The sequence below is a fragment of the Loxodonta africana genome, chromosome 16 (genome assembly GCF_030014295.1).
Source record: "Loxodonta africana isolate mLoxAfr1 chromosome 16, mLoxAfr1.hap2, whole genome shotgun sequence".
NCBI classification, from domain to species: domain Eukaryota; kingdom Metazoa; phylum Chordata; class Mammalia; order Proboscidea; family Elephantidae; genus Loxodonta; species Loxodonta africana.
In genome coordinates, this window is record NC_087357.1 from 32,659,188 (window position 1) to 32,684,019 (window position 24,832).

Consider the following 24,832-nt stretch of genomic DNA (forward strand, 5'->3'; position numbering starts at 1 on the left):
TGACCAAAATCAATGTTACCAGTTGACCAATGTAGAATTTGGGCAAGAATACCATATAGTCGAAATTCAGAAAGTACTAAGAGCAGCAAAATGGTAATATCTGACACAGGACAAATATTTAAAATATTTCTTTTTTCCTTTCTACTTCTCTGTATTTTCTACAATTAGTATTAACTTTTTATTTTACATCTTATAATTCTATAATAAAAATAGTATTAATAATAATATTGAGAAACAAAACTATATTTGTTCAAGTATGTCTGTGTGTGTGTATGTACATGCATGCATGGGTACATCATTCCAGATCCAAGGAAAGTAACACATTAGTGGTGATCATCTCAATGTGGAGCTAAAGCAAAAGGAAGAAATGATGAAGTAAAAGAGCTGAATGAAGATTTCAAAGGGTGGCTCGAGAAGACAAAGTATTATAGTGATATGTGCAAAGACCTAGAGCTAGAAAACCAAAAGAGAACACATTCAGCATTTCTCAAGCTAAAAGAACTGAAGAAAAAATTCAAGCCTTGAGTTGCAATACCGATGGATTCTACAGCGAAAATATTAAATTAAGCAGGAAGCATCAAAATAAGATAGAAGGAATACACAAAGTCACTATCCCTAAAAAAACTGGTCAACATTCAACCATTTTAGGAGGTAGTATATGATCAAGGGAAACCCTGGTGGCGTAGTGGTTAAGTGCTATGGCTGCTAACCAAAGGTTGGCAGTTCGAATCCGCCAGGCGCTCCTTGGAAACTCTGTGGGGCAGTTCTACCCTGTCCTATAGGGTTGATATGAGTTGGGATTGACTCGACGGCACTGGGTTTGGTTTGTTTTTTTTTTATATGATCAAGAACTGACGGTACTGAAAGAAGAAGCCTAAGTTGCACTAAAGGCACTGGCAAAAAACAAGGGTCCAGGAATTGACAGAATACCAATCAAGATGTTTCGAGAAATGGATGCAGCGCTAGAAGTGTTCACCTGTCTATGCCAAGAAATTTGGAAGACAGCTACCTGGCCTATCGACTAAACGAGATCCATATTTGTATCTGTTCCAAAGAAATATGATCTAACAGAATACGGAAATTATCGAACAATATCATTAACAACACACACAAGGAAGATTTTGCTGAAGATCATTCAAAAGTAGTTTCTGCAGTACATTGACAGGGAACTGACAGAAATTCAAGCCAGATTCCGAAGAGAACGTGAACCAGGGATAGCATTGCTGATGTCAGACGGATCATGGCTGAAAGCAGAGAATACCAGAAAGATGTTTACCAGTGCTTTATTGACTATGCAAAGGCATTTGACTGCGTGGATCATAACGAATCATGGATGGCATTGCGAAGAATGGGAATTCCAGAACACTACATTGGGCTCATGAGGGACCTGTACTTAAACCAAGAGGCAGTCGTTCAAACAGAACAAGGGGATACTGCATGGTTTAAAATCAGGAAACGTGTGGGTCAAGGTTGTATCCTTTCACCATACTTACTCAATCTGTATGCTGAGGAAATAACCCAAGAAGCTGGACTATATGAAGGAAAACAGGGCATCAGAATTGAAGGAAGGCTCATTAACAACCTGTGATATGCAGATGACACAATCTTGCTTGCTGAAAGCAAAGAGACCTTGAAGCACTTACTGATGAAGATCAAAGACCACAGCCTTCATTATGGATTATACCTCAGTATAAAGAAAACCAAAATCCTCACAACTGGACCAATAAGCAACATCATGATAAGCGGAGAAAACATTGAAGTTGTCAAGAATTTCATTTTACTTGGATCCAAAATCAATGCCCATGGAAGCAGCAGTCAAGAAATCAAACACATTGCAAAATCTGCTGCAAAAAACCTCTTTAAAGTGTTGAAAAGCAAACAGGTCATCTTAAAGACTAAGAGGTGTCTGACTCAAGCCATGGTATTTTCAATCGTATCATATGCATGTGAAAGCTGGACAATGAATAAGGAAGACCAAAGAAGAACTGACACCTTTGAATTGTGGTGCTGGCAAAGAATATTAAATATACCATGGATTGCCAGAAGAAGGAACAAATCTGTCTTGGAAGTACAGCCAGAATGCTGCTTCGAAGTGAGGACAGCGAGACTTCACCTCACATACTTTGGACATGTTATCAGGCAGGACAAATCCCTGGAGAAGGACATGATGGTAAAGTAGAGGGTAAGCAAATAAGAGGAAGACTGTCAACAAGATGGACTGACACAGTGACTGCAACAACAGGCGCAAGTATAACAACAATTGTAAGGATGGCACAGGACCAGGCAGTATTTCATTCTGTTGTATGTAGTGCTGCCATAAGTCAGAACTGACTCTATGGCGCCTAACAACAACATGAGTGATGCTTTGCTTATATATTTACCAAATATTTTACATATTCTCCAAAAAATATTAGTTTTATAAGCAGGGGAAAAAAAATTTTTTTTTTCCACAAAACAAAAACATTTTTGATATGTTACTACCTATGAACCCCTAATGGAAGGGTTTTAGTTGGGATAAACACAGTTCAAATCTCAACACATGCACATAAAAGAACTGAATTAATTATATAGAAACTGTGCTGAACTAAAATTACTCACACAAAATAGTGGGGCCATCCACTTCATAAGCTTTTTTTGTCATGAGATAATAGAATTTTGTAATAGGGTTTGAATCTTAATCTACATTCAATGTGATAATCCACATTCCCCTAAAACCTCAAATGTCAAATGAAGCCACCATTCATATACATATATATGTATATATAGGTGTGTATGTGTGTATATATATATATATATATATATTTTTTTTTTTTCTTTGTCTTCAAATTTCCTGAATAATGCTTAGTTTTTCTACTATGGTTCCATTTTAGCATTTCACTTAGTATGTCATAAGATTTAGTAGACTTTTGAGCATTCTTAAATAATATATTATTTTTCCTGAACTCAACCCCCAGCAATTTCAACCGTTGCCAAGGGACTCTAGCTAATTTAAAAGTATTATACAGTTCACTTAGCTCAAGATTTCCCTATTCTTGACACTTAAAATATTCTAAAGTCATATAAATCTATTTATATTCTTATTGTTGGAATTTCGTTTATATTCTCTTTCAATGTCTAAAGAAAACAAAAGATCTTAATTACTCGTCTACTTTTAAGCACTTTCTCTCTACTGCTCATTCCCATTTAATATCATCATCATTTGCTGGGGATGAGCAAATGATTCCACAAAATACATCCTTAATTAAACAACAGAAACCCTCTTCATCATCCATACATTTTCCAGGACAACCGATGGAATGATGAAAATGTGCTCAAACTAAACACATGCTGATAGAATCTATTTAAACTAAACACATGCTGATAGAATCTATTTAAATAATTTATTTTTTCAAGATCTTTTCTGTCACTAGTTTGAAATGTCAATAATCAAATCATCCCAGCGTTGTCTTTTCAATCTGAGTTACTAAGGATAATCTGATAAATACAGCGAGAACTCCATGGCTCTTACTTCTCTATTGTCCTAAAAATTTTGACTTAAGATACTTCAAACTTAACTAAAAGAAGGTAATGACTTCCAGAAAAAAAAAAAAAGCCATGGAATTATTCCTAAAACACTCACTTGCCTTAAACATTTGGCAATGTTTGTAAAAGTGAGTATTCTTACTGGGAAAACCCCTTTGAACAATTACTTAATTATTTCTTTTAAAGTTAAAAGTACCCTTACTATATCTTGTTCTATATCTTAAGAGTGTGGTACTGGTTATATGAAAGTATACGTTTGTCAACACTCATCTAATAATAAAAAAAAAATAATAGTACACTTAAAATCAGTGCATTCCACTATATGTAAATTTTACATAAACTAAAATCCAAATAAATAAGATAAAACCCAAACCGGAAAGATACAAATGTACTAAGATTGATATTATTCCAATAGTGGAATAGGGAGGACTAGATGCAAGCTCTCTAACTGCCAATTAGTCAACCAGCAATATTGAGGAAGCACCTGTGTGTGCTGATCCTGACACAGAACAAACTACGGCATTAATAGGGTAAAAACAGCATAAAAGCCCATTTCTTCCATTTTGCTACGTAAGACATAATAATGACCTCTCTAAGATTAACAAAGAAAACTAGATATTCACACTTAGAGTAATGTTGAGAAAGTAAAATTTTCTCATAAATACCTAAACTAAAAGTGGGCTTCCCTACAATTTTTACAGACTCGAGCTGCACAAATGAAAAAAAAAATTTTTTTAACATTTGCTGAAAGCCTCTAAATCTAGCCCATCATACATTTTTCTAATAATATAAAACTCACTAATCTGTCAGACAGAGCCCTGGTTGTGCCATGGTTAAGAGCTACAGCTGCTAACCAAAAGGTCAGCAATTCAAATCCACCAGCTGCTCCTTGGAAACCCTATGGAGCAGTTCTACTCTGTCCTGTAGGGTCACTGAGTCAGAATCAACTCAACAGCAACAGGTTTGGTTTTTTAATCTGCCAGATACTATAAAGATTTTATGTAAATTAACACATTTGATCCTCACAACTCTATGAGATACTTTTATCATCCCCAATTTACTAATTAAAAAATTGTGGTATACACCAGACTTAGTGGTCCCACTGAGACTAGAAGGACCCCAGAGGTCTGGGTCCCCAGACCTTCTGTTAGTCCAAGACAGGAACCATTCCCAAAGCCAACTCTTCAGACAGGTATTGGACTGGACTATGGGATAGAAAATGATACTGGTGAAGAGTAAGCTCCTTGGATCACGTAGACATGTGAGACTGTGGGCAGCTCCTGTCTGGAGAAGAGGCGAGAGGGCAGAGGGGGGCAGAAGCTGGCCAAATGGACACGAAAATAGAAGGAGTGTGCTGTCTCATTAGAGGGGGAGCAACTGGGAGTATATAAATTTTTGTATGAGAGACTGACTTGGTTTGTAAACTTTCACTTAAAGCACAATAAAAAAAAAAAAAACAACTGAGGTATAAAAAGGTTAAATAGCTTGCCCAAGGCCACACCCAGAAAATGACAGAGCTGTCATTTAGTATTACAGATTCAAATCCAACCCAATTTGACCAAGGCCAATGTTCTTAACCACTACAATATATACTGACCTCTGCACTTCTCCTTTCTGCCTATGTCACACAATTTCACTCCTACATATAATTCAAGAGCCATACACCCAATTATTTCTGAATTTTCCAGAAAAATCTCTAAATCGGCCTTTCTCCAAATATGCTTTTAAAAAAACTGTTGCCGGCGAGTCAATTACAATTCACAGAGACCCTATAGGACAGAGTAGAACTGTCCCATAGGGTTTCCAAGGAATGGCTGGTGGATTCAAACTGCTGACCTTTTGGTGAACAGCTGAGCTCTTAACCATATGAAAGGGATTCAATAAAAAATTTTTTTATACTTTTTCTGTCCTAAGACTAAATAAAGATCCTGACAGTAACGGTGAATTTGTTCAGAGTTCCTTCCTACTAACTTTAGATTCAAGATTACTTTAGGCCAAATGAAATTTAAATTGTTATTAGTATCTTGGTGTCCAAGTAAGATTTTAACTTGTACAATTTTTAAGAGTATGATTCTCTTCACTACTTACCTAATATAGTTCAAACTACCAGTATTTATTGAGTGCCAACTACTAAAAAGTACAGTATTTTTCAGGCTCAGCTAGGACATGTAAACTACCTGGGGTCTACTGAATACTCACCCCCACATCTCAGGGTGGGAAGAAGCATGTGGGTGGCAATGTAGTAGTAGTTCACAATGGTTTTAATCTGCATTGCCCTGATGGCTAAAGATATTGAGCATCTATTCATGTCTTATTTGCATTTATAGATCTTCTTTGATGATGTAACTATTGAAATGTTTTGCCCATTATTTTATTAGGTTGTTGTTGCCGTTGTTAGCTGCCTTTGAGCCGGTTCTGACTCATAGTGACCCTATGTACAAAACACTGCCCTGTCCTGTGCCATCCTCACAATTGTTGCTCTGTTTGAGCCCATTACTGCAGCCACTGTGTCAATCCATCTCATTCAGGGTCTTCCTCTTTTTCGCCCACCCTCTACTTTACCAAGCATGGTGTCCTTCCCCAGGGACTGGTCCTTCCTGGTCCAAAGTACATGAGACAAAGCTTCTCGGATTATTTGCTCAGCATACAGACTGAGTAAGTATGGTGAAAGGATACAACCCTGAAATACACCTTTCCTGATTTTAAACCACACAGTATTCCCTTGTTCTGTTCAACTACTGCCTCTTGGTCTCTGTACAGGTTCTGCATGAGCATAATTAAGTTCTGGAATTCCCATTCTTCGCAAGTTATCCATAACTTGTTATGATCCAAACAGTTGAGTGCCTCTGCACAGTCAATAAAACACATGTACCCCAGATGACATGGCCCTGAACTCTCTTCGCCCAAAACTAAAGCCATTCCCAAAGCCAACTGTTCAAACAAAGATTAGACTGGACTATAAGACATAAGCTGATACTGGTGAAGAGTGTGCTTCTTAGGTCAAATAGATACATGAGACGAAATGGGCAGCTTCTATCTGGAGGCAAGATGAGAAGGCAGAAACAAGAGATGATTGAACAGACATGGGAAATACAGGGTGGACAGGAAGACTGTGCTGTCACATTACAGGGAGAGCAACTAGGGTCACAGAATAATGTGTGTGTAAGTTTTTGTATGAGAAGCTGACTTGAATTGTAAACTTTCACTTAAAGCACAAAAAAAAAAAAAAAGAGAGAGAGAAATACTAACCCACACACACACACACACACAAAAACCCACAGGTAAACATTTTTCTGGTATTCTCTGCTTTCAGCCAAGATTCATCCGACATCAGCAATGATATTCCTCATTCCTAATCCTCTTTTGAATCTGGCTTGAATTTCTGGCAGTTCCCAGTTTGCCAGTTGATGTACTGCTGCAACTGTTTCTGAATTATCTTCTTGTCTAAGAAGTCTTTGCCTAACCCAAAGTCACAAAGAGTTTTTTTCTCCCACGTGTTCTTCTATTAGTTTTATGATTTTAATTCTTACATTTAGGTCTATGATCCATTTTGAGTTAATTTTTGTATATGGTGTGATGTAAAGGCTGAGGTTCATTTTTTTGCATATGGATGTCCAGTTGTTCCAGCACTATTTGTTAAAAAGATTGAAATCAACGGATTTTAATATAACAAAGTACAAAAAGTTCGTTGATACAATTTCAGATTATACACTACAACTAACCTTCAAAAAATTACAATCACCTGAAAAGACTATTAAAATGTCCCTCCCTTTGCATCTGTGAAAGGCCAGATTTTCTTCATTTCAACCAAAACAACACATCAGAACAGACTGAATGCAGAAGCAGATATGAGTGTCTGGCTGCCTTTTATTAATCTGGAAATTTAAAAGATTTCCAAAAATATTACATGCCAGTCTTCTTTAAATTTTTTCATTTCAGAATAGTTTTTTTTTTTTCATTTTCATGAAAAATGTTATTTGTATTAATGAGTATTGAAGTTATTTTAAAATAAATTAATAAGTTAAGATTTCAATTTTTTCTGTTTTAAGTACAGTACATATCAATAAATATAACTCACATTTGAGTTCCTCAATAAATTTTAAGAGTGTAAAGTCAAAAAGTTTAAGAATCACTATTCAAGACTGCCATCATCTCTCTGTTCAGTTACTGAAATTATCCTTTTTATAGCCAGAGTAATACATCTAAATGCAAATCTGATCAGGTCACCCAAACCAAACCAAATCCATTGCTGTCAAGTTGATTCCAACTCATACCAACCCTACAGGACAGAGCAGAACTGCCTCATAGTGTTTCCAATGCTGTAAATCTTTATGGAAGCAGACTGCCACATCTTTCTTCTGCAGAGTGGCTGGTGGGTTTCAGCCATCATTCGGTTAGCAGCTGGGTGCTTTAACCACTGCACCACAATCCTTTCAATGGCTTGCCCCTCTTCTTAAGATAAAGACTAAACTTTCGATGGTCCACAAGTCCTGAGTGATCAATCCTCCCCAGTTTTCTCTCACTCAGGTCTCCCCTTTCTCCTCATTCTATGTAATCTAGTTATAGAAATCAGGTTTCAAATGCTCCAAGCCCCCCCTAACTTCAGGGCCCATTTCCTTCATAGCACTTAGCACTTCCGGAGATTATATTTCTAGGATTATGTGATTTAATATTTCTCTCTCATTTCACAGTAGAGTATAAATATAATAATCATACATGTTAACTATTAGATAAAATTCTGCTTATATATTTGTATATGCATTTTTCTAAGATTAATAGTTCTCATCATATCCTCAAAGAAGTCTATGACCCCCCAAAAGTTAAAGAAAACCATTACGCTAGAATGGTTAAAAAAAAAAAAGCCCTTGGAGTCCCTGGGTGGTGCAAATGATCAAGCATTGGGCTACAAACTGAAAGGATGGCAGTTTAGACCGCTCCAAAGCACCTCAGAAGAAAGGCCTGGCGATCTGCTTCTGAGAGGTCAAAGCCATGAAAACCCTACGGAGCCCAGTTCTACTCTGAGACACATGGGGTCGCCATGAGTCAGAGTCGACTCAATGGCAACTTGCTTTTTGTTGTTGTTGTTTGTCTGTCTTTAGAGCAGAAACCTTATATCAGTATTACATATTAAAAAATATAAGGTATTTCATTTTTTGAAAAAAATTGATACCCTCTAGGTATCAATATTCTTTAACAATAACTGTAATAATGCTAATGATGATGATAAAAGCAGCAGCAATTTACTGCATGCTGTTACTATAGTCTTCAGTTACAGATAAGGCAGATGAGGCTCAGGGAGGTGAAATGCCTTGCTCGACATCACACCGCTAGTGGCAGAGCAAGTATGCAGCCCTGGACTTAACTGATTCCAAAGCCGACATGCTTTACTACATTGTCTCTCATAGTATAAGCAAAGGAAGTTTAATACTAAATTTTGCAAAGGACAAATGGAAATCTCCAGTATTATTATCACTAAAATGGTATCACTGAAGCCTAGCAATTGTTAGCACATTGCAGGAGTACAGAATACTTTAAAAAAACCAGTTGCTGTCAAGTTGTTCTGACTCACAACCACATGTGTATCAGAGTAGAAATGTGCTCCATAGGGTTTTCTGTGGCTGATTTTGGGGGAAGTAGATTGCCAGGGCTTTCTTCTGAGGCACCTCTTGGTGGACATAAGCCTCCAACTTTTCAGTTGGCATCTGAGAGCATTAACTATTTGCACCACCCAGGGACTCCATGGAATACTTAAGTTCCCCTTGTTTAACTAAGACTTAATCATAAGCATTCTGACGCTTGCTTACAGCTTGCCTTTGAAACTCTTCCAACTAGATGAACTACGTATGTTTAAAAAAAAAAAAAAGGTAATTTATTGTGTATTACAATCAAATGCTAACCATAAATCTCAAATACCTGAGGTGGATAGAAAATACTTTTGCCAAGAATACCACCATATATGTTACCCCTAATTCATAAGCAATGGGCATCATTTTCTTGTAATTTCCTCTACAAATTTTCCATTCCTTGTCCAGGCACTGATCTAATGGCTTCTAAGAAAGGCTGAAGGAAGTCAGAATCTGTTGGTCCATGCAAAACCAGCTCAAGCTGGTCTCAAGCTGATACTGCACCCAAAGGTCTTACAGGCCTTTCCACCTTGAAACTAGACACATTAACCAAGATATAAATAAAAATATAGTTATAAAATAAGATACGGTAACCAAAAGACATTCTGAAAAGAGCACTTTATATTTTTAATAATCATAAGAAAATATAAGATGTTCAAGCAACTAATTGTAATTAATGAATTACATTAAATGGCTTTATGTAGCTCCAGAGCAAACATTAGATACTGAATGCTGTTTATTGAGAATGCTTTAAAATTCATTATTATACTTTTGCTAGATCTGAAAGCCAATGGTCAAGTTGTGCTATGTCAATTTTAGGAAACCAATTATAACAAAACTGTCTTAAGAGTGGACCAGTCTGGATCTACATTGAAAATTAATCATTAAAAGAGTACTGGATCATGTGAAATATAGGCAATTATAAAGAAGAAAAGATGAACATAAGTAAAGCATGAGAAAGGAGAGGAACACACTTATGAATTAGACACACACTAATGCCCGCAAATAACCCACAGAGACAGAGAAAGTACCTGGAAAGCTGTGAGTGCGCCAGTCCCTGGGTTATACAGGCATCGCAGCGAAGGCATGCTGTCCGCCAGGCTGGAGCAGCCCAGCCACAGAGACCTGGGCATAGAGCACTGCAGAGAGAGGACAACTATGAGATGGGACAGTATGAGACAGGATGGCACAGATTACAGGAACTATCAAGGCTTAGCTGAAACACGTTAGCCCAGTTGCAGCTGGCCTTTATGATAGAAATATCTTGAAGAAACCTACTACTTACTGGTTCTAATCCCACAGAAACTCAAAGGGGGCACTAGTGGCCAAAAAGTAAGAAAAGAAAAAAGGTAACAAGCCAAAAAGCCGCATACTTAATAAAAAAATCTTTGTCCCTGTTCTTCTGTGTATGAGTTTAAAGGAAATTTACTCCTTAATCCAATTAATTATTTTCCTCTATACACCTCAACTCATCTCCCGTACATTTACCACAGAATGAAATATGTACACTAAGTAGAAAGGGAAATCACTCATGGTAGTATTTTAACATTGCAAATCGTAATTTAGAAAACAAAATACCACAGGAAAAATAGGTTTTATTAGAAGGTGGGGAGAAGGAAAAGAAAGTACTGTACCCCCAAGACTTTGACAGCAACCAACTCTGCACAGTTTGCCTATGTTTTATTATCTTGTTGGACTGCTATTCATTAACCAAAATCAACAGTTACCATAGCAGCTGCCTCTTCATCTTTCCAGATGGATTAAAGGAATGGGGAAGGCCAGAAAGTGCCCAAACAGAAGGGAACACCACCACTACCACCACAAAGAGAGAGAGAGAGAGCAAGAAACCCAGAAAGCCACTGGTATTAAAACCTCTTAACCAAATAAAAGCATGTACGAGTGTAAATACACACATAGTGTATTCAGTAACCAAAAAAAGGTAGAAATTATGAATTCTAGTAAGACTAAACAATACCAAGGTTATTGCTCCTATTGCTTTATAAAAGACTATGTCTTTTAGAACAGCTTTTACATTTTTTCATGTTTTTATAAAAGTATCCCAGGCTGAACTTCTGTCCATCAACCTGAGTGCTATCACCGTCCAATAATAGCTAAAAACCTAAATCACTGCACATATAAAAACAAGCAAATATATTTCAAGATATAACAGTAAGTACACATAATACTAAACTTTAAATTATGTTTTGAAGTATTTAATATCAACATGGGCTTTTTGTCTTCTTAAAACACTCTAGTTACAGGAGTCAGTATTATGAAGTAAAACATGGTATTCATTGTTCACACTATCTATAATTGATATACAGATAGTGTGTTGCAAAGGACTTCAAAAGATGATCTGATCCAGACCTCTGCTGTCAAGATCATTATCTTCATTTTACAATTGATGCAAATGGTGCTCAGGACAAATTAAGTGGGGAGTAGACCCATGGCCTATTGTTTCCTAGTGCAGAATCCTACCCCCTGTCCGTGCATCCCTAGATCATAAAGCGGAGAAATCAGACTTCAAAGAAGGGTACCTGCTGCAGGCACCACTGGATAACATGTCACACAAAACAGCTAAACTTCTCTCAACTAATATAGTAATCTCCTAATTTTGTTCACTGTTCCCAGTGTTTCTTCTCAAGCTACAATTCATTTTACAAACAGCAGTTAAACAGAATAAATAACTGTCTTCACTTTCTATTATCCGGTCATGTTCTAGTCAGTAATTCATAATGGTCCCTAGGTCTACTGCATGAAATCCAAGCAATCAGTGTGACCCTTCCTCGCTGCCTACATCAACGCACCACATTCACTATCCTTCCAACTGGCCCTGGCACTCTAGCTAATTAACTAGCTTGATAAGCCAAATCAAACCTGTTGCCGTCGTCGTCATCCAGTTGATTCTGAATCATAGCGACCCTACAGGACACAGCAGAATTGCCCCACAGGGTCCCAAGGAGTGGCTGGTGGATTCAAACTGCCAATCTTTTGGTTAGCAGCTGAGCTCTTAACCGCCGCACTACCTGATATTTTGTTCAAATACCAGTCTTACTGCTATGCCTTTGAACTTATAATTCCCTTCACCCTCTCCCCCTGCCAATCCACATCTACCTGTTACCTCTAGCCCAAAACCCGCTGCTGCTCAGTCAATTCCAACTTATAGCGACCCTATACGACAGGGTAGAACAACCCCATAGGGTTTCCAAGGAGCAGCTGGTAGATTCAAACCACCGACATTTTGGTTAACTGCCGTGGCTATCAACCACTGTGCCACCAGGACTCCTCTACCTCTATAAAAAAAAAAAAATTTTTTTGTTCCTTAGAATTATTTATACTAATTTCATTTTAGTCTCTTTCGGTAGTTCTCAGTGGCAGAGATTCTAATACTGTAAGGAATGGGCAATGGAGAGGACAGGATAAAAAAAAAAAGCTTCTTTCCCCTTCAGAGCCACCATTTTACTCAAATTACTGCTGTACATGGGAAGCATCAAGAATGTTTTGTTAAAATAATTTTTGTAAGTGAATGATATTAAAAAATTTTAAGTCTTATGTCTTAGTCATCATTCAACAAGTATTTATGGAGCGCCTTCCTTGTATAGGCACTGTTCTAGACACTAGGGACAGAAAAATGAACAAAAGAGACAATAATCCCTGTCTTCATGGAACTTACATTCTAAGAGTGACATTCTCTTAACTTTTAATTCTTCTATATTAAAAACCCTTAATCTAAAACAAACTTGTGAGTTTCTCTACTTAATGACAGACACAGCAGTCAAAGAAGAAAGTCTCATACAGTCACTCTGAAGGAGGGACTGAATTTGAGGAAAATGGGGAAGAGATAAAAGAGTTGAGAGTAAATAAAAAGGGAGCATGAGAACACGGAAAAGAATGGAGGACAATGGAAAAGATACTGGAAGACAGGTTGTCACTTCTCCCCCTTCCCTTCAAAAGAGGTGGCTCATATGCTTCTAGTCACACTGAAGCCACCCATATGTTGTATGGCACAGGTGGGTCTTCCATAAAGTGCAAAATCTGTGTATTTATTTGCATTTGTGAATATGTTCTTTGGTAGGTCTTTTAAGGTATCCCTCTTCTGAATGTTTTGTCTCCTCCATTGTATATAATTACCTGTGTATTACTTGATGAATTATTACAACTTCCCTTATTGTTACTCATTCTAATGTTCTAATGCTCCTCCTCATTCATTCACCCCATCTTCTATAAAGATTCCTAACAACTAAGTATTTGAAAGGGCTTATCCCATCCCCTTAAACTAAAATTCCAAAATAAAATTATAATCAATAATGAGCTGCATACACCCAAGAAAGCAACTAGATATACCAGTGTGATTTCCAAATAGCTTTAAATTGCAAACACCACACAGAGGATGCATTCCCGATTATTACAAGACAATTGGTGTGGGTATGAAAATTGCGATTGGATATAGTCAGATCTGCACATTACCATAAGATTTTATATATTATAGCTCAATTTAAAAACTAATTTTCAAATTGGTTTGTATTGTAACAATTACTCTTACTTATACTGGTAAATGCCACTTAAACACTGAGAAAAAAATCTAATAAAAAATAAATGGAATAACTTTTATCCTACCTCTTTCCTTCTATCTTCACGTTTAGGAACATTTTCTAAGCGAAGGGGAAAATCAAAGGAAATTTGGGCAGTAAGTAACAGAAAGAACTGGAATGCAAACCTGATTACTATTTGTACGCATTTTATATATTTCAGGACCATCCTGATTGGTCAGTTTCTGACAGAGCTGTAAGAGTTTTTTCTGACCTTCAACATTTGATAAATAATGCCCTTGAAATTTTATCTTTAAAATATCAGAAGAACACACAGTTTTCTACTTAAAGTTTGGGCTGCCCTTGTTATTTCTCCTTGCAAATTATATTTAAATTCCTAATATTTTCATTAAAAAAAAGGAGGTTCTAAACTCAGCTGCAACTCAGCAAATACATTCTTGCATTTAAATATTTAACTTCTATTAACTGTTAAAGAACTTGTGAATGGCCTATTCCTTGGGTGCTTCTTACATGCGATATCAAAAGCTGTAACAGAGTTTAGTTAATAGATGTGTATCCATCCTACACAAATCCTGCCCTGCATGGTACATATGTTTCTTCAGATCATTTCCCATCCCACAAAGACTTGATGTTTTGCCACTAATCTTACCCCAGCTGACTCTCCTTTAAAAAAAATAGTCTAAGACTATAATAATGTACAACAACTGAAGTTCTGCAATTGAAAGAGTTCACCAGCTTTTAAAAAGCATACACATTAAAAAAAAAAAAAAGCCTGAACATGTTCTCTACTACTTGAAGGAATCAAAAAAAAAAAAAAAAAAAGACTGAAATGTTGCAACAAAGGGCCTCAGGGCCTCCGACGACGCATCAAGTATACAGTACCTAATGCCCATCAGGTTCAACAGCACAAATTCATTTACACAGAGAACACTGTAAACCTCAGCTCTTCCCCACCTGGCTGCCTGGTGTAGTGTCACAGATCCTCTTCACTCAGAGAAAGGGCCCTGCAGGCAAAGGGCTGCCTCAGCATTTACTATATAAAAGCTGAATGACAAAAATCTCCTAAACTCAGGTCCCTGTTGGTCAACTTCTAGGAGTAATAGAAGCTATAATAATCAACAATAAAAAGATTGCTGCATAGAGAGTTTATGTATCCTTAAGCCATGGAATAGAAGAATTCCCTTTTCGCTACTATATCAACTGTAAAATTCAGGCCAAGAGAACTAGAGTATTCCACAGGCCGTGTAATACATTGACTCCATCTATACAAATTCAGTGATTGCCTCTTAAGAATCCCCAGAGTTGACTCCAAAAATGAAACTCCTACCACACTGAATAATTATATTTGCCTAGCCTTACTGAACAAGGTTATGGTAAAACTAAAATAAGGTTCCAAAAATTGCAAAGTGGAGGGATAGCAGTAGGGGGGTGGGGGGATGGGTGGAGGAAGAGGCAGCGGGAAAGTAAAGTGACATCATTACCAAGAACAGGTTTCCATGAATGCTACTTGCATTTTAAAATGTTCTGGAAAGCCATTATAAACTGTAGACCATGGAATCAATAAATTTATCCATCAATCAAATATTCATTGTTCATTACCAGAGTGGACACAGGCAGAGTACAAGGAAAAGAGAACTAAAATTTATTAGGCATAAATCATTTGCCAGACACTGTGCTAAATCCATTGAATACATTATTCCACTTAATCATTACAACCCTGCCAAAGAGTTATTCATATTCTCACTTTAACAGGAGAGTAAACTCAAGTTCAGGGATGCTACAATGACTAAGTGGCAATGCCAGAAATGGGACCCCGATGTACTTGACTCCAAAATCAACAGACTCACCAATACAGAGATCTGCTCTCAACTAATTTACACTCTATTTAGGGAGATAAATTAACAGAAATACTAGTAACTACAAGAAAAAACATAATAATGTGCTTAACTATGTTATTTACACTATAGCTGCTATACAACACCCAGTGCCATCGAGTCGATTCCGACAGCATAGCTGCTATATAAGCTTAGTTAAAATTCCTCATTTTTAAAAAAGTTCAGATACAGGCTTTAATTTTATTGTAGCACTTGTTACTTGTCAACTACTTACACATTTGTCTCTTCTACCAGGCTACATTCCTTAGAGATACACTCTATGTCTTAATCCTTTTTTAACTCCATAATAAATCATAATATCATATATTATGCTTAGTGGATGCATAATAAATGCATCATAATAGATGCTTGATAAATATGTGCTTAATGGCAAGAGAACAATAAAATCTATGTATCAAAGCAAAGCAAAGTAAGCAATATGCCTACGGAATAGTGAGAATAACGACAAAATAATACTCACTGGTTACTTTACTGACACAGATCTGACTGGAAGGTACATGTTGGATAGCACAAACAAAACAAGACATATAAGTGGTATAAGGTATTAACAGCTTCTAAAAGCTCTTTCACAATTCATTATCTTCTTTACATGTATAATAAACTAGTAAGGCAAATAACCCCAAAAGTTAAAGGGTACCTAAAAATAAAAACCAGTTGCCATCAAAGCTGATTCCAACTCACAGCAACCCCATGGTGTTACGAGAGTAGAGCTGTGCTGCATAGGGTTTACAATAGCTGCTTTTTCAAAGCAGATGCCAGGCCTTTCTTCCAAGGCACACATGGGTAGACTTGAACTCCAATCTTTTGGTTGGCCATAAGCATGTTTCATCATTTACACCACCAAGGGACTCCTGATGGACACCTGTTGTTAGGTGCTGTCAAGTCAGCTCTGACTCATAGTAGCCCTAGGTAAAACAGAAGGGAATGAACACTGGCCAGTCCAATGCCATCCTCACAATCATTGCTATCCTTGAGCACAGGTTGCTGTCTTCCAAACTTCTCGGCATAAATGAGATGAGTAAGCACCTCCAGCACTGCATCCGTTTGCTGAAACATCTCAATTGGTATTCCATCAGTTCCTGCAGCGTTGCTTTTCACCAGTGTTTTCAGTGCAGCTTGGACTTCTTCCTTCAATACCATCAGTTCTTGATCATATGCTACCTCCTGAAACGGTTGAACATCGACCAATTCTTTTTGGTACAGTGACTCTGTGTATTCCTTCCTTCTTCTTTTGATGCTTCCTGCACTGTTCAGTATTTTGCCCATAGAATCCTTCAATACTGCAACTCGAGGCTTGAATTTTTTCTTCAGTTCTTTCAGCTTGAGAAATGACAAACATGTTTTTCCTTTTTGGTTTTCTAACTCCAAGGCTTTGCACATTTCATTATAATACTTTACTTTGTCTTCTTCAGCCGCCTTTGAAATCTGCTGTTCAGCTCTTTTACGCCTTCATTTCTTCCTTTCCCTTTAGCTATTCTACATTCAAGAGCAATTTTCAGTCTCTTATGATGTCTATTGGTCTTTTCTTTCTTTCCTGTCTCTATAATAACCTTTTTGCTTTCTCATGTATGATATCCTTGATGTCATCCCACAACTCGTCTGGTCTTTCGTCATTAGTGTTCAGTGCATCAAGGCTATTCTTGAGATGGTCTCTAAATTCAGGTGGGATATACTTGAGGTCATACTTTGGGTTTCAGGGACCTACTCTAATTTTCTTCAGCTTCAGCCTAAACTTACCTATGAGCAATTGATGGTCTGTCCTGCTGTCAGCCCCTAGCCTTGTTCTGACTAATGATATTGAACTTCTCCACTGTCTCTTTCCACAGATGTAGTAGACTTGATTCCTGTGTATTCCATCTGTTGAGGTCCATATGTAGAGCTGCCAATTATGTTGTTGAAAAAGGCATTTGCAATGAAGAAGTCACTGATCTTGCAAAATTCTACCATGTGATCTCTGGCATTGTTTCTATCACCCAGGCCAAATTTCTGTTTCCTACTTTCGCATTCCAATTACCAGTGATTACATGTTTGATCAATTTCAGACAGCAGAAGTTGGTAAAAATCTTCAATTTCTTCATCTTTGGTCTTAGCGGTTGGTGTGTAAATGTGAATAATAGTTGTATTAATTAGTCTTCCTTGTAAGTGGATGAATATTATCCTATCAATGACAGCGTTGTACTTCAGGATAAATCTTGAAATGTTCTTTTTGATGATGAACATGATGCCATTTGTCTTCAATATGTCATTCCCAGCATAGTAGACCATGTGGTTGTCTGATTCAAAATGGCCAATACCAGTCCATTTCAGCTCATTAATGCCTAGGATATCAATCTTTATGTGCTCCATTTCATTTTTGATGACTTCCAATTTTCCTGGATTCATGCTTCATACATTCCAGGTACTGATTATTAATGGATGTTTGCAGCTGCTTCTTCTCATTTTGAGTCATGCCATATTAGCAAATGAAGGTTCCAAAAGCTTTACCCCATCCACATCATTAAGGTAGACTCCACTTTGAGGAGGCAGCTCTTCCTCAGTCATATTTGGAGTGCCTTCCAACCTGAGGGGCTCATCTCCCAGCACTGTATCAGACAATGTTCTGCTGCTATTCATAAGATTTTCACTGGTGAATTTTTTCAGAAGTAGACCGCCAGGTCCTTCTTCCTAGTCTGGAAGCTCTGCGGAAACCTGTCCACCATGGATGACCCTGCTGGTATTTGAAATACTGGTGGCATAACTTCCACCATCATAGCAACATGCAAGCCACCTCAGTATGACACACTGAAAGATAAGTGGTGGGATGGCTACCTTCTAAGTGGCAAAGATGAGATTCAAAACCACGTATTCTGACTACCCAGGACAGTCCCACATAAAAAATGGCCCTTAAAAAATCTGACATGAAGTTAACTCCATTATTAAGAAATGGAAAGCAAAGTGTGAGAATGAGTACACAACTTGAAGAATGTAATCGGTGTCACTGAGTTGTACATGCAGAAACTGTTGAATTGGTGCATGTTCTGCTGTGTATATTCTCAACAACAACAAAAAATAAATTATATATTAAAAAACAAAGAAAGGAGGAGCCAAAGCAAAGGTATGGGGAGGAGGTGGGGGGGCCCACTGGATTAACTATAGAAAAGGAAGCCAGTTCAAGAGGCTATTGTAATCATCGAGGTAATGGCTGTTAAGAAGACAAACGTACGTCAAAAGAAGAATCAACAGCACTTAATGACTCGTTATAAGAAGAAAAACGTTAAGTCAGAAAAAACTCCAATATAGAATGATATTGATAGATTCAGGTAAACTGAAAATCAGTTCGAAAGAGAGGAGGAAGATAGGTTCAGGAATAATAAATTTGATATGATAATAAACCTCCAGTATGTCAGTAAAATTATGGCATGAAAGCTTGGGTATAAACCTGTAATGAATGATTTTTACACAGAGTTATTGGGAGTCATTGGCTTCTGTATAGCCTGTGATGCACTAGGTTAAAAGGATTTGCTACAAAAATACCAGTGAGGTGTGTTTTTTTTTTTCTTAATTAAAATTTAATTTATTCCTTTTGTTCTCCCCCTTCCCTACCTAAACAATTCAGTATAACAGCCATTAGGTTGGACTAAAAAAGTACACATCAGGTTGAGTGGCTTTTGGAGGCTGAGTGAGTTGAGAAGGGTGTCCCTGAGGGGAGAAGGGCCTGACATCAAGTGTTGTAGCCCAAGTAAGATGAGGGGAAAAAATTTTGTCTGAATGCTGTGTGATTCCAACTACATGACATTACGGAAAAGGCAAAACTACAGAGACGGTAAAAAGATCAGTGGTTGCCAGGAGATCAGGAAGAGGAGGGATGAAGAAGAAGAACACAAGGGGTTTTTAGGACAGTGAAACTATAATGGTGGATACTTGACAATAATGGTGGATACCTGACATTATGCAATTGTCAAAACCAATAGAACCATACAACGCAAAGAGTGAAACCTAATCTAAACTATAAACTTTAGTTAATAATAATATAACAACAACAGTTGATCAGTTGTAACAAATGTACCATATCAATGTAAAATGTAAGTAACGGGAAACAGTGATGGGGGAATATATGGGAACTCTCTGTATATTCTGCTCAATTTTTGTATAAACCTGAACTGCTCTAAAAAATTAAGTCACTTAAAAAAAAAAACAGAAGGCCAGCGTAGCAGGGGTCAGGGTTTGGGGATCATGGTTTCAGGGGACATCTAAGTCAATTGGCATAATAAAATCTATTAAGAAAACATTCTGCATCCCACTTTGGAGAGCTCCATCTGGGTCTTGAACAGTAGCAAGCAGCCATCTAAGATGCATCAATTGGTCTCAACCCACCTGGATCAAAGGAGAATGAAGAACACCAAGGACACAAGATAATTAGGAGCCCAAGACACAGAAAGGGCCACATAAACCAGTGACTACATCACCCTGAGATGAGAAGAACTAGATGGTACCCAGCTACAACCGATGACTGCCCTGACAGGGAACACAACAGAGAACCTCTGAGGGAGCAGGAGAGCAGTGGGATGCAGACCCCAAATTCTCATATAAGACCAGACTTAATGGTCGACTGAGATTAGAAGGACCCCAGTGGTCATGGCTCCCAGACCTTCTGTTGGCCTAGGACAGGAACCATTCCCAAAGCCAACTCTTCAGACAGGGATTGGACTTGGACAATGGGTTGGAGAGGGATGCTGGTGAGGAGTGAGCTTCTTGGATCAGGTGGACACTTGAGACTGTGTTGGCATCTCCTCCCTGGAGGGCAGATGAGAGAGTAGAGGGGGTTAGGAGCTGGCGAAATGGACACGAAAAGAGAGTGTAGAGGGAGAGAGCGGGCTGTCTCATTAGGGGGAGAGCAATTGGAGTATGTCGCAAGGTGTATATAAGTTTTTGTGTGAAAGACTGACTTGATTTGTAAACTTTCATTTAAAGCACAATAAAAACTTAAAAACAAAAACAAGAGTGCTAATTTAAAGTACAGTTTAGTAAGTAAAAAATGCATGGTAATCATTAAAAGGAAAAAAGAATTAATGTATAAATAACACCCTAACAGAAGAGAAAATGAAATGATAGGAAAATAGATGACTAATCCTAAATAACGCAGTAAAGAATAAAAAAAAGAAATAGATGAAAAAAAATTCTAACTAAACACTGGTAATTAAAATTTGTGTGTATCAGAACTAGGCAAACTGAGAACTTCCAGCACAATAAAATAGAAATTTCAATTAAAAAACAAACATTAAAATTCTACTTCTATCATAAGGAAACCCTTGTAGTGTAGTAGTTAAGTGCCACAGGCTGCTAACCAAGAGGTCGGCAGTTCGAATCCACCAGGTGTTCCTTGGAAACTCTATGGTGCCATTCTACTGTGTCCTATAGGGTCGCTGAGTCGGAATCGACTCCACAGCAGTGGGTTTGGTTTTTGGTATCATAAGGGAGTAACTAGTATCAAACTTGCCCTCCCACAAAATATGTGAAATGTATACTTTAAAACACTGGACAACAGGCACTGCCTGACTGTAATCCCTGAGAGACATGAAACAAATGAGGTAACCCTTAAAGTTGTCTGAGTTTTCTACCTGGAGGCACTTTCCAGTCTGCAGTACAAGAAAGGGTAACCCACACAGAGCACAATAGGATCACAGAGTTAAGGAAACAAGAGAATTTCGGAAGGCTGAAAAGTAGAACTGATGAAGCAGAATATCAGAGACAGAGTTATATAGAAGAAGGCTCCAGATGTCTGCACAGGGTGAAACTCTACAAGGTCAGGCAAAGAACTACTAGGGAGCTATAATCTCAACAACTCCCAGAACCCATACATTGCTGGAAGACTGTTCTGATCAACCAGGGTGCAAAGACCTAATTGAACACTGGGAACATTCAGCAGAAGCCCAAGAAATCTCACACCTTAGTTGTAAGAATGAACTACAGTAGAAAAAAGGCTACACTAAACCTGTCCTATAAAGCTTAAAATCAAGTCACAAAAGCACCAAGAAAACAACTGTCAGACAAAATAAAGATTCTTTTGAAAGACAACAAAAATACAGATATTCAACAATGTAGCATTCACAGTGTCCAGCATCCAGTCTGAAATTACTAAAAAAGCAGTAAAATGTGACCCACAATCATGATGAGTATCCGTCAACAGAAGTAGACCCAGAAATAACATGGATTTGGAATTGACAAAAACATTAAAATAGCTATTATAACATGATGAAGAGAGAACTACAGGATATTTTTTTTAATTTAAATTAAACTTCTAGAAAAGAAAAATATGTCTAAAATGGTAATTTAATTAGATGGAATTAACAGCAGATTAGACATTACAATCAATGAACTTGAAGAAACAGCAATACCAAAAATGAAGCACTAACAAGAAAAATACTGGAAAGAAATTTGAACAGAGCCTCAGTAACCTGTGGGATATTATCAAGTTGTCTCTAACATACACATAATTGGAGTCTCCCAGGAAAGAAGACGGGGGGGGGGGGGGCAGGTGAACAAAAATATATATTTACAAATATATTCTGAAAATGATTACAGATGGAATCTTCAATGTATACAAAATATGAAAAGTGCCAGAAATGTAAAAACATGGGTAAATATAAAAGGATTTTCTAATTTTTAATTTTCTTTTAAAAGACAACAATAACACAAAGGACAGAAGGAAGAAGTGGAAATACATTGTGCGCAAAGTGGAATATTTTAAGGAAGACTGTAATAAGTTAAACATGCATACTGTAATCTATAGAGTAATCGCTAAAACAAAACAAAGGTACTCGATGAGCCAAGAGGAGATAAAATGATATATTAATATGTAATTATTCCAAAATAAGGCAGAAAAAAAGAACAGATAGAACGAATAACAAAATGGTAGATTTAAACTTAACCATACCAATAATTACACTAAATGTAAATGGTGTAAACCTATTCTGTATAATATGGTAACTAATAGTCACGTGTGGCTATTGAACACTTGAATGGTGGCTAGTTCAAATTGAGGTGTGCTGTAACTGGAAATGTAAACCGAAGCACAATGAGACACCACTTCACACCCAAGAGGACTGCTAGAATCAACAAGTCAGATAATAACAAATGTTGGAGAGGATGTGGAGAAATCAGAATTCTTAATCACTGCAGGGAGTGAGTGGAGAGGTATATAAAACAGTGCAGCCACTTTGGAAAACACTTTGACAGTTCCTGAAAAGGTTAAACATAGGGCTAATATATGATCCAAAAATTACACATCTAAGTAGACACCCAAGAGAAATGAAAACATATGTTCACATAAAAATATGTGCATAAATGTTCATAGTAGCATTATTCAGAATAGCCCAAAAGTGGAAATAATCCAAGTGTCCATCAACAGATAAACAGATAAAACACAGTACATACATATAATGAAATACTGCTCAGCCATAAAGAGAAATGAAGTCCTGATATATGCTCCAACATGATGAACCTTGAAAACATTATGAGTGAAATGTCAGTCACAAAAGGACATATTGTGTGATCCCACTTATATGAAATATCTAAAATAGGCAACTGTATAAATACCAAAGTTTATTAGTGGTTACGAGGGGAGAGAACTACAGGATATTTTTTTAAATTTAAATTAAACTTTTGTGACTGACATTTCACTCATAATGTTTTCAAGGGGTGGGAGGGAGGGGGAAAGAGGGAGTCAATGCTTAGGGGGGCACTGAGCTTCTATTGAAAGGTGATGGAAAACTTTGGAAATGGATGGTGCTGCTAGCTGCACAACGCGATGAGCATAATTACTGTCACTGGACTGAAATTGAAATTAAACTTTTAGAAAAGTACATGTAATATTGTTGGCATGGCCAATGTTCTGTAATATATATACATACCACAATAAGAAAAATGGTATTACTACACAATTATTAGAATAGCTAAAATAAAAAATACTGACAATACCAAGTACTGATGAGAATGTGGAACCACTGAAACTCTGACACACTGCTGGGGGACAATGGTACAGCCACTGTAGAAAAGTCTGGCAGTTTCTTATAAGTGTAAATACTTATTTACCATATGACTTAATCCCACTCCTCGGTATTTACTCTAGAGAAATGTAAGCTTATGTTCACTCAAAAATGTATACATAAGTGTTTATAGCAGCTCTATTTATAATCACTAGAAACTGTAAACAACCTAAATATTCTTTAATGGGTGAGTGGATTAACCAGTACATCCATACAATGGAATACTACTTAGCAATAAAAAGTAGGGAATGACTGCTACATGTAACAGCTTATGTGAATTTCAAAGACATTATACTGAATGAAAGAAGCCAGTCTCAAAATGTTACATACTATTTAAACTCTATTTATACGACATTGTGGAAAAATCAAAACTTAAAGTGACAAAAAACAGATCAGTGGTTTTGCCAAGGAGTCTGTCTTAGTTATCTAGTGCTGCTATAAAACAGGTATACCATAAGTGGATGGCTTTAACAAAGAGAAATTTATTTATTCACAGTAAAGTAGGCTAAAAGTCCAAATTCAGGGCATCAGGTCCAAGGGAAGGCTTTCTCTCTCTGTCGGCCTTCTCATCAATCTTCCCCCAGACTGGGAGCTTCTCCAAGCAGGGACCCTGGGTCCAAAGGAGGTGCTCTGCTCCCGGCACTACCTTCTAAGTGATACGAGGTCCCTCCCCTTCTGCGCCCTTCCCTTTCCTTTTATCTCTTGCAAGATAAAACAGTGCAGGCCATACCCCAGGGAAATTCCCTTTACACTGGATCAGGGATATGACCTTAGTAAGGGTGTGACAATCCCACTCTAATCCTCTTCAACATAAAATTAAAATCATAAATTGGAGGACAAACACACAATACTGGGAATCACGGCCTAACCAAGTTGACACATATTTTGGGGGGACATGATTTAATCCACGACAGAGATATAAGGGAAAGGTATGATTATGAAGGGTATGACTACAGCACCAAGGTTTTTTTTTTTTTGGGGGGGGGGGTGACTGAACTGCTCTGTATCCTGCTTGTGGTGGTGATTACATGTTAAAATTCATGGAAGTTGGGGTCTTAAAAGTTTAAGAATGGCCATTTAAGATACAGTTATTGGTCCTATCCCGTCCGGTGCAAAGGAGAATGAAGAAAACCAAAGATACAAGGAAAATATTAGTCCAAAGGAATAATGAACCACAGTAGCCACCATCCTGAGGCCAGAAGAACTAGGTGGTACCC

At 37.4% G+C, this 24,832-nt stretch overlaps 1 protein-coding gene across 12 annotated transcripts in view; it reads right to left on the reverse strand.

Moving 5' to 3' along the window:
• The window catches only part of BTRC (beta-transducin repeat containing E3 ubiquitin protein ligase), a 187,150-nt gene that overhangs the window by 117,659 nt on the left and 44,659 nt on the right, over window positions 1-24,832 (reverse strand). For 3 of the 12 annotated variants that reach the window (XM_064269423.1, XM_064269425.1, XM_064269422.1), the window contains exon 2: window positions 10,178-10,285. The exons of 6 other annotated variants lie outside the window; for them this stretch is intronic. In XM_064269423.1, the coding sequence (XP_064125493.1) occupies window positions 10,178-10,285 (108 nt within the window). Of the gene's footprint in view, window positions 1-10,177; window positions 10,287-24,832 lie in introns of those variants that run through there. 3 more of the 12 variants (XM_064269430.1, XM_064269428.1, XM_023546808.2) reach the window with 2 other exon arrangements.